Genomic DNA, 12,239 nt, shown 5'->3' on the forward strand with positions numbered 1-12,239 from the left:
CCCTGGATAACCTTAGTGTAAACGGGGACTTAGAGGTGCCAGCTTTCAAGAGCATACTGACCATCTTCTGCAGGTGCTTCTCCTTGCGCACGTCCACCATGACCAGGCCCTCTTTGACCAGGCTGAGGCCCACGTCGTCCTTGGTGTCGCCAAACTGTATTGTGACGTGCGGGCAGGTGGCACCCGAGTATTCCACATTGAGCTGGCACTGGGTGTTGTGGATGTCGCGCACCACGCAGTCCACCACGTCAGCACGGGCGTCCTCCTGCACGGAAAAAAAATGTTGCCATCACTCATGCAAATGTTGTAATAGATCATCATTGTTAACAGGGTATTTGCACATTTTTCAAGATCAAATTTAAAGACCTTTATGAACATCCAAACGAAAAAAATAAAAATATGACAAACTGTTTTATGTAATAGCTTTAATTTACTATAAAGGCACATATTTTGGGCCCTGTTGTCCCATTGGACACGTGCACCCTGCGTAAGGCCCTGGTGCTTAAGTCGTAAATGAGACTTTGACATGACACCCTATTTTTGGTTGTGTGAAAATTATGGAGCATGGAGTTTTACAAACACTTGTAAATATGTTTTTGCAATCAATGAAAAATACACATTAAGTTTGAAAAAAACTGTATCAATCCAGGTTGTTCTTCTCATGTGTACATGTGTCGTCATAGTGTGTGTATGGATGGTACAACACCGTCTTCTTCCGGCTAATTGTAACTCCATAGTTTGTTTTTTTCACCACCCTGATGGTATTTGTGATGTTAAGAGCTCTGTTTAGTACAAATGTTGGTGCAAATTGTATTATTTGCAGATGATACAACTGTGTTATAGTAACAAATTAAAAAGATGGTTTGACAAAAACAGACTATCTTTGAATCTCAGTGAAACTAAAATAATGCTATTTGGTAACAGTAGAAGAGAAAGTCAAACAATTACAAACAGACGGAGTAGACATTGAAAAGGTAAAAGAAAACACATTTTTGGGTATAATAATAGATGACAAAATGAACTGGAAACATCATGTAAAAAATATAAAATATAAAGTAGCAAAAAACACGTCAATAATGAATAAACAAAACATGTTCTGGACCAAAAATCACTTAATATTCTTTACTGCTTGCTAGTGTTACCATATTTGAGTTATTGTGTAGAAATATGGGGAAACAACTACAAATGTGCGCTTCATTCACTAACTGTGTTACAAAAAAGATCAATTTGAATAATACATAATGTTGTATATAGAGAACATAAAAACCCTTTATTTATTGAATCACATATTGAAATTCAACAATTTGGTGCATTTGCAAACAGCTAAACTGATGTACAAAGCAAACTATAACCTGCTACCCAAGAATGTACAACAATTCTTCTCAACAAAAGAATTTAAATATAACTTTAGAGGAAAATCTAATTTTAAACATTTGTATGCTCGTACAACACTTAAAATATTCAGCATATCTGTATGTGGAATTAAATTATGGAACTGATTAACCAAAGAAATCAAACAAAGCACCAATATGATTCAGTTTAAGAGACTGTTCAAACTATGAGTGTTCACAAAGTACACAGAAGAACAATTATGATGAATATCTTGAACCCTCACACATGCACACACCTCTAAATGAGCTAACGTTACGCTAAAAGTTAATTAGCCTTCACCTCAAGCCAGGACTGCGAGCGAGCTGAGCTGCAGTTTAAGATTTTGTAGAAGGTCAACGGGCTCGTAGTGATGTTACTAGTAGTTGACTGGGAGGTGTTTATTATAATTTGGGGAGAAGTCCGCTGCCTTATGCTCACCTGCTAAACACCTACCAGCTCGACGCTGAAGCGCTGACTACATGCGCTCTGAATACGCACTGCTGATTGGCTGTTACCGTTCCGAATACGCACTGCTGTTTGGCTGTTACCGCTTTGTATGTAACCAATCAGATGGTTGTGTGGGTGGGACAATGCTGGGTGCTGAGACAGAGGCAGAGGAAGCAAAGCAGCTTGTTAAGACTTTAGCTTAGAAACTCGTTCGGTACACCTCCAAACCGAACCGAAACCCCCGTACCGAAACGGTTCAATACAAATACACGTACCGTTACACCCCTAATATCAATAGATGCATCTGAAGTTAAAAGATAAAAAAAGTTAAAATTATTTTTAATTTTTTTGCTAAATTATACCACTTTTATTAGCGCGTCCCTTTTGGATATCAAGCGAAACTGCGTATAGGCAATCTTAAGATAGGACAAAGGCTCAAGGGGCTGTTTGTAACTTCCTCACAGTTACCGTATTTTCGGGACTATAAGCCGCTACATTTTTCCTATGCTTTGAACTCTGCGGCTTATTGAACAGTGCAGCAAATGTATGTTTTTTGCTTCGCTCACGGCCATAATGTTTTGTATCCAACAAATAATTTTCAGGTTACACCGACAGACACTGAAAAGGTGTGTTATTGTTTGTGCTATGACATCATCTTTTGGACGAGTTTGCTCACAGCAGGGGCTGTGGGTTGAAAATGTATGTCCTGTTCCGTCCATTGCGCATCATTGCGCAATAAGATTCTTCATTCATCACTCCAGGCAAAATTTGTAAGTTTCACAATACAACTAATACAATTCATATTTACTAAACCGTACCATGTGTGATGTCCGTATGAGTGTTTTCATGCATATTTGTACGTACTATCCAAATGTAATCAAGCTAGTATCATTAGCATTAGCGAATACGCGGACTTTTTACAAATGCCTTTGTTTGTATTATTAACTTACAAGGGCATTCTTTTTGTATTGTTTCAGTTTCGTAACTAACTCATAACTCATTTCACAACGTATAAATCTGCAGCTCATAGAACAGTGCTGCAAATATATGGAACATTTTTCTTTCTTTCTATAGTCCAGAAAATATGGTAAATTATTTTTGTCCTCAAAATTCTACACACAATACCACATAATGACAATGTGGAATTTTTTTTTTTAGAATTATATGCAAATGTATTAAAAGTAAAAAACTAAGAAATCACATGAACATGGACTTTTTTGGACTGTGGTGTCCACATTGGAGAGAACAGGTGCCTCCATGCAGGGGTCTCCCGAAAACACACACAAACTGATCAATACCTACTATTTACTCACACCAGCCGCTGGAACACACACTAGGCATTATTAAAACCCTACAACACAGAGCTGATAATGTTGCTACCAGCCAACAGGCAAGAGAGAGCATAAGCATTTGAGGGAAGCCCTCAAAACCTGTGGTTACCCCAATTGGTTGTTTGTGTAAAGTGAATCCAATTCCAGGAGAAATAAGAGCAGAGTGAATGAGGAGTAAAAATATGACAGACGCAAAAATATTGTAATTCCATATATATCAGGTCTATCTGAGAAACCCAGAATAATTTTTAACCAACACAACACCCCAGTAAACTTCAAATCAGGCAAAACCCTGAGACATAGACTAGTGCATGCTAAAGACCGGACACCCCACACCCACAAAAACAATCTGGTGTATGCTATCTAATGTAATGATGAATGCACTGATTCATTTATTGGGGAAACAAAACAACCACTAAGCCGACGCATGGCACAGCATAGACGGGCAAACTCTTCAGGCCAAGACTCAGCTGTCTACCTGCAACTCAGGGAGGAACAGCACTCTTTTGAGAACAAAAATGCACAGATTCTGGACAGGGAGGATGAATGGTAGGAAAGAGGAGTGAGGGAAGCCATCTATGTCAGGGTTGAAAACCATCCCTGAACAGAGGAGGTGGTCTGCGACGCCACCTGTCTCCCACATACAACTGTCCTTTGAACCATTCCTAAAAGACAATGCTATTTAGCATCCAATAAATAACAGGAGGTAGAAACAACCTGGTCACAGATACTCCTTTGTGCCATTTGTTTACCACTGAATGGAATGCTAACGTGGGTGATTCCGACTATTTCGGGAGGTAAGTGGTTGATTCGCAGCGATCGTTCTGCCACACAATACCTCAATGCTAACAAGGGGAAATTACACTTCAACAACTGCTGTAGGCTTTGACAGTAGGATTGCTTAATTGCATCTTAACAGTTGTTTTGAATGAATGGCTTCCATCTGGCCACTCTGACATACAGGCCTGATCGGTGGATTGCTGCAGAGATGGTTTTCCTTCTTAAAGGTTATCCTCTCTCAACAGAGGAATGCTGTGGCTCTGACAGAGTGACCATCGGGTTCTTAGTCACTTCCCTGACCAGGGCCCTTCTCCCCCAACTGCTTAGTTTAGACAGTCCTGGTGGTTTCAAACTTCTTTCATTTACGAATAATGGAGGCTATTGTGCTCATTGGGACCTTCAAGGCAGATATTTTTTTGTATTGTTCCCTAGATTTGTGCCTCTACACAATCCTGTCTCGGAGGTCTATGGACGATTCCTTCGACTTCATTCTTGGTTTCGGCTCTGCCATGCACTGTCAAATGGGGGACCTTGTATATAGACAGGTGTGTGCCTTTCTAAATTATGTCCAACACACTGAATTTACCACAGGTGGACTCCAATTAAGGATGATCAGAAACATGATGCTCCTGAGTTCACTTTTGAGCTTCATGGCAAAGGCTGTGAATACTTATGTACATGTGATTTCTTTCTTTCTTTAAAAAAAAAATACATTTGCAAAAATGTCTGTAAAAACTTATTCACATTATCATTATGGGGTATTGTGTGTAAAATTTTTAGGACAAAATGAATGAATTCCATATTGGAATAAGGCTGTAACATAACAAAATGTGGAAAAAGTGAAGAGCTGTGAATACCTTCCGGATGCACTGTACAAACAGTATTTCCAGAATAATTTGTGTCAATTTTAAATATTTTGAACCTTGATTGTTTTCATGATAGAAACAAGTTACAACAGGTAAAAGTAAATAATATAAGGAGCCAGTCTTTTGAATGGCTCTCTGAGAGGAACAGCAAAGAACACCATTGTTCTGACGAGATGTGAATCATGCGTGTGTGTATGGGGGCTTACAGAGTTCACTGGGTGGGCCAGATAACCAGAAAACGAGGGTAGAGAAAGCAGACAACTACTTCACAACTTCACCATTACTTTCCCTAATCTTTCTAAATGTGAAAAGTCAGCATTTTTTGAACATGTGACATGTCCTCCATACTTCTGAGGTCCAAAAGGAAGAACAAAATAAAAATATGGGAGGATTCTTACTTTCAAAATACAGGAAAAACACTACCAAAAAATAAATAAATAATCAGCATGATGGTCATCATTCATCGCCACTCTTACCCCATCCACCTTTCTCTCTCTCTCTCTCGCATACCTTCCCTCCTGCCCTGGTCTTGTCTCCATGGCAACCCCCTTCAACTAGCTGCCCTTGAACGCGCGTGTGTGTGTGTGTACCTGTGAGAGAGTGTATGTAGGCAGGAAGGGTTGTCCAAGTCAAAAACTTAGGGCATACTCACACGAGACCTCAATGGCCACTTCATTAGGTACGCCTAATGATTTCAGTGTTGACCAACTCTATATATCACTGCCTGTATCTATCTGACAGCGTCTTATCTATTTTCTGAAACAGATCTCGGTACAGATGTGCCTAATGAAGTGACCCGCGTTAGGTTGTTCAGACACATTGAATGAGATCAACTTAATGAGGTTCTTTTTTGAGCGAAGAAAGGTGACGGCATCTTAAAGTGAAACATATTTAGCTCCTCTTTTGCAATTTTCCCCCTTCTCTTTAATTTGATATAATTTTCTGGCCCGATTGCTGCTTTTTATACGTTTGAAAGTGAAGCCACAGACTTTATCTAAATCAAATAGTTTTTTTTTCTTTTCATTTTGTTTACTCGACGGGACCGCACAACTTTCTTGTTGTAAGAACAGAAATGGCAGTGCAGACGTCCAGCTACAACTAATTTGGTAGAAGTAAACGTCGTTTGTTGTGTAACTCTGTGCAATCGTCGCGTTTGAGTTATTGCATAAACAACAACATTATGTATACTTTGTTGAGTAAGCAGTGCATTATAGTTGTACGCGAGCAGCTTTGGTGATTTATTTCTGTTGTGCATCACCTTCACAAGCGCTCTCTGGTCTGTTAATTAAAGTAAGTACGTGGTGTCATGGAAACAATGGCTAACGTGTTTTCCCGTCAAAATATATAAATTTTGTTGTGATGTGCTCTGGTTGTACCTTTTTTGTGAGACACACTGGGTGTCTAGGTGCGGAGAAAAAAAAGGTGACAACCTTCCTTCGAGTGCGACGAGGGCGCTTCGTCGTCATAAAAAAAAGAAAAACAAGATAAGGCAGACGACACGACATGAAGGAAGAGGGATTTCGGGCAAAGGCTCGGTGACGGAGAGTGTGACGAGGGCGCCTGTCAGCTTCCAACAAGCATTGTATCAACCAGTGTGTGTAGTATAGGTAATGTCAGTGGAGCAACAGATGGGCCACTTCATCCTTCAAGAGATACCCACTCTAGGGACGAGTGACAGCGCGTGCATACACACTAGAAAGTAAATATATTTTGGGCAAACTGTTTTGAAGAAAATAAATATGCAAATAATATATGTAATGTGCTGATATCATGAATCTCTAATTAGCTGTAATCACACACGCACATTATGTGTATATGTGTATGTATATATATATATATATATATATATATATATATATATATATATATATATATATATATATATATATATATATGTGTGTATATATATACACACATATGTAAACATTATATATATACTTATACATATACATATATATACATATAAATATATACATATATATATACATATATATATATATATATATATATATATATATATATATATATATATATATATATATATATATATATATATATATATATATATATATATACACAGGGGCGGTATAGCTCGGTTGGTAGAGCGGCCGTGCCAGCAACTTGAGGGTTGCAGGTTCGATCCCCGCTTCCGCCATCCTAGTCACTGCCGTCGTGTCCTTGGGCAAGACACTTCACCCACCTGCTCCCAGTGCCACCCACACTGGTTTAAATGTAACTTAGATATTGGGTTTCGCAATGTAAAGCGCTTTGAGTCACTTGAGAAAAAGCGCTATATAAATGTAATTCACTTCACTTCACAGGTATATATATATATATATATATATATATATATATATATATATATATATATATATATATATATATATATATATATATATATATATATATATACACACATAAATATATACCTATACGTACGTACAGTATATATACAAACCCCGTTTCCATATGAGTTGGGAAATTGTGTTAGATGTAAATATAAACGGAACACAATGATTTGCAAATCATTTTCAACCCATATTCAGTTGAATATGCTACAAAGACAACATATTTGATGTTCAAACTGAAAAACTTTTTTTTTTTTGCAAATAATCATTAACTTTAGAATTTGATGCTAGCAACACGTGACAAAGAAGTTGGGAAAGGTGGCAATAAATACTGATAAAGTTGAGGAATGCTCATCAAACACTTTGGAACATCCCACAGGTGAACAGGCAAATTGGGAACAGGTGGGTGCCATGATTGGGTATAAAAGTAGATTCCATGAAATGCTCAGTCATTCACAAACAAGGATGGGGCAAGGGTCACCACTTTGTCAACAAATGTGTGAGCAATTTGTTGAACAGTTTAAGAAAAACCTTTCTCAACCAGCTATTGCAAGGAATTTAGGGATTTCACCATCTACGGTCCGTAATATCATCAAAGGGTTCAGAGAATCTGGAGAAATCACTGCACGTAAGCAGCTAAGCCTGTGACCTTCGATCCCTCAGGCTGTACTGCATCAACAAGCGACATCAGTGTGTAAAGGATATCACCACATGGGCTCAGGAACACTTCAGAAACCCACTGTCAGTAACTACAGTTGGTCGCTACATCTGTAAGTGCAAGTTAAAACTCTCCTATGCAAGGCGAAAACCGTTTATCAACAACACCCAGAAACGTCGTCGGCTTCGCTGGGCCTGAGTATATATATATATATATATATATATATATATATATATATATATATATATATATATATATATATATATATATATATATATATATATATATATATATATATATATATATATATATATATATATATATATATATATATACACACACAGTACAGGCCAAAAGTTTGGACACACCTCATTCAATGTGTTTTCTTTATTTTCATGACTATTTACATTGTAGATCCCCCCCCCCCCCACCCTCCATTCCCCCCACCCCCACCACACCCCTGATTGTAAATAATGTACATAATTCAATGTGATTATCTTGTGTGATGACTGTATTATGATGATAGTATATATGATAGTATATATCTGTATCATGAATCAATTTAAGTGGACCCCGACTTAAACAAGTTGAAAAACTTATTTGGATGTTACCATTTAGTGGTCAATTGTACGGAATATGTACTTCACTGTGCAACCTACTAATAAAAGTCTCAATCAATCAATCAATCACTGAAGGCATCAAAACTATGAATTTGGAGCTATCTACTTAACAAAAAAAGTTTAAATAACTGAAAACATGTTTTATATTCTAGTTTCTTCAAAACAGCCACCCTTTGCTCTGATTACTGCTTTGCACACTTTTGGCATTCCCTCAATGAGCTTCAAGAGGTAGTCACCTGAAATGGTTTTCACTTCACAGGTGTGCCATATCAGGGTTGATTAGTGGAATTTCTTGCTTTATCAATGGGGTTGGGACCATCAGTTGTGTTGTGCAGAAGTCAGGTTACTACACAGCCGACAGTCCTATTGGACAACTGTTAAAATTCATATTATGGCAAGAACCAATCAGCTAACTAAAGAAAAACGAGTGGCCATCATTATCTAAAGAAATGGAGGTCAAGTCAGTCCGAAAAATTGCAAAAACCTTGAATGTGTCCCCAAGTGGAGTCGCAAAAGCCATCAAGAGCTACAACGAAACTGGCACACATGAGGAACGAACCAGGAAAGGAAGAAAGGAAGACCAAGAATCACCCCTTTTCTGAGGACAAGTTATCCGAGTCACTAGCCAGAAATCGCAGGTTAACAGCAGTTCAGTTCAGAGACCAGATGAATGCCACACAGAGTTCTAGCAGCAGATTCATCTTTAAAACAACTGTTAAGAGGAGACTGTGCGAATCAGGCCTTCATGGTCAAATAGCTACTAGGAAACCACTGCTAAGAAGAGGCAACAAGCAGAAATTTGTTTGGGCCAAGAAACACAAGGAATGGACATTAGACCAGTGGAAATTTGTGCTTTGGTCTGATGAATCCAAATTTGAGATATTTGATTCCAACCGCCATGTCTTTGTGAGACGCCGAAAAGGTGAAAGGATGGATTCCACATGCCTGGTTCCCACTGTGAAGCATGGAAGAGGAGGTGCGATGGTGTGGGGCGTGGAGCACCGCATGTATGTGGGTGTTAAAGTGGTGTTTTTGTTTTGTTTTGTGGTTTATCTAAGTATGGTGCAATCGTATGTGTGCAACATGCATTATTTATAGCTCATTTTTGTTTGTTGTGTTTTACTTTTTGTAACCCTCATAAAATAATCACCTATCTAATGTTTTCAAGTTTTTCAGGAAACAAGAAAAACTTATCCAAAAGTGTAACATATGACATTTATTGATCATTTCACTCACAAAGGATGTAACAAAGGATGGCTATTGGCATAGTAATTACACTGTGTTTAAATGATGAACAAATAAATAAATAAAATAAAATAAATCACTTGGGCAATTTTTGAACATGCCTTTGTGACTTAATCAAGATATGGTAACACTTTGTTTTAAAGGTGTCCACATAAGAGTCACACAAGCATGTCATAAACATGATGACAAGTCTCATGAGCAATAATGTTACTTCAAAGTTTCACTAATGTTCTGACACATCCCATGTCATGTTTATAACATGCTCATGTCACTCCTATGTAGATACCTTTAAGTGTTACCAATTAGTGTCAACAATAAAAAACTAAACTGATAACTAAACAATCTCCCTTGAGCTCTTCTTTGATGGGTTCTGATCTGATGCGTATGAATGTGGCAAATTGTCACGGGTACGACGTGTTTTATTGACTGGAAGTCCTGGAACTTTATCTCCTTGATTGGCAAAGCATGTTGAAACATTCTGGTCCATTTCATTGGCTCCCTTGGCACCTGTACTCTCTGTGGCAGTTCTTTCCACACAGAGTCCTCCCCAAATGACAGCTGGAAAAATACTTTGCCTTTACTGCTAAACTGAAGAGCCCGCAAATGATGCACATTTGTATCTCCAGGTATTTTGCCTGGTCTGATTCTTGTTAAGTAAGATCCATACATTTTCAGGAACTCACCATGCTTGAGCACCTTCACATGGTAAGGTGATGGCCTGACTCTTGCAGTCTGGAGTATGATGACCATTTGCAAGCTCAGAGAAAGCATTTGCCACACATGCATTGCGGTTCTGATAACCACAGCCGTCGCTCTACACTATGATTTCCTTGAGTTCTGGATGGTCTTTGATAACACCTTCACAATTATGGTATTGAAAGTGTGCAAATACCTAGCTTCTCAAGTCACCCTCTGATCTGTTCCAAACGTAACAGTATATTTTCTTAGCTCTCAAGTGGAAAAGGGTAAAATTATAGACTTGCAATTTGTTTGGTAGTATATACCACTGGCTTGGGTTTTTGGACAGAGCAGTACAGCTTGCAAGTCCAATGTCTAAACAAATGTCTCATTATTCGCAGAACCCTTGTCACATGATTTCTCTTTCCTTGCTTCATCTTTTTTGGTAAAATGTGCATCATATTTGCCCTTACTGATATGCCCATGTTTAAATGAAACACAAACATCCCACTGATCTTTTTGTGAAAGAAAAACTGAATAGTTCTCTTCATGGAACACATCTGAGAAAATTAATGTTCTATCAGCCCTCACTCCTGCAGGTGCAGCTACCTCTTGATATTTATTATGCAGTTGAAAAATGGTTGTGTCTGTATGAAGAAACTTCTTGGTTTTTTTAGGTTTATGTGCTTCTGCAATAGTGTGAATCAACAGTGGGCAGGCCCTTCAACCAATCCCTATAGGAAACCGTTAAAGCTTTGCATGCTTACCACTCAGGTCTAGGTTTAGACAGAGGCCCTGCTACTTGTACATCATAGAGTATAGGCGGTTTGTTAAACCACTCTGACATGGTTCTTTCAAGGAGACCAATAGTGGAGGAAAAAAGTGCCTTGCACACTTTAAGACTTGTTCCATCTTGAAGCTTCAATTGGTAGGACACTGACAAATTGAGTCAGGATCCTTAAGCAACTTTTTCTTGCTTGATGCGAACAATCGAGACCAAAGTGGTGATGTATAACCGACACTCTTCCCAGGTGTCTATTGCCCATATCTTCTGAAATATTCACCACCTCTGCTCTTCTGTAATGCCTTGAGTGTCAAGTTGAGGCTCGCTTACAAAACCTAGGAGTTGCCGGAAGGACCCAAAGCCTTTGCAGTTACATCTTTACCATCTTTGGTCTTGCATGACATTCATTCCTTTGAGACGCTTCTGCTTGTATTAATTTGGTTTCAATGTTTTTATTTTGTTCTTTTCTTTTTGTTTTACATTATCTTCATTCTGCTCTTCTGGAGTTTTTGCCACCACATCTTAATTTTCAGACTCATCACAGGACGGGAAATATTTTGGATCGTTATCAGATGTGTCCTCTTCACAACCGGTCTGCATGACAACATCAATGGGTACTGCATCAAAACCAGGATATTGCTTTGCTGTATGCATTGGTTCAATACTGATCATATTTTCATCAGTAAAGGCGACCTGATTGTCATCATCTACAAAAAAATAAAAAATAAAACATTTCAGCACTTTGTGTATGGTCACAATGAATAGAGCATTTCCATACATTGCTAATGCTAGCTTTATGGACTTGGCTGACAAAAATGCAGACTAAAAAAACCTTAATAATAAGACTAAACAACTTTGCAATAGTCACAGCCTTGCCTTTATTGATAAGACGTAAATGTATATTATAGCTAAAAAATACTTTGCTAACGCTAGCTTTATGGGCTTAGCTATTGCCCTGACTAAAATGCAGAACTCAATAAAACTCAGTAATAAGACTTAACAACTTTGCAATATTCATAGCCTAGCTGTTAATAAAAAAGGCAAAAGCATATTATAGGAAAAAATGTCATCACTTACCAATTGGGGACACACTCTGAAGCATGGAAATGAG

General features: G+C 38.1%; 1 protein-coding gene across 1 annotated transcript in view; it reads right to left on the reverse strand.

Annotated features, from left to right (window-relative positions):
• Positions 1 to 12,239, reverse strand: part of snd1 (staphylococcal nuclease and tudor domain containing 1) — a 293,111-nt gene that overhangs the window by 31,469 nt on the left and 249,403 nt on the right. Inside the window, exon 22 of the mRNA XM_062064859.1 lies at positions 62 to 265. Within this exon, the coding sequence (XP_061920843.1) occupies positions 62 to 265 (204 nt within the window). The remainder of the gene's footprint in view (positions 1 to 61; positions 266 to 12,239) is intronic.

Source organism: Entelurus aequoreus, linkage group LG12, assembly GCF_033978785.1.
Source record: "Entelurus aequoreus isolate RoL-2023_Sb linkage group LG12, RoL_Eaeq_v1.1, whole genome shotgun sequence".
NCBI classification, from domain to species: Eukaryota; Metazoa; Chordata; class Actinopteri; order Syngnathiformes; family Syngnathidae; genus Entelurus; species Entelurus aequoreus.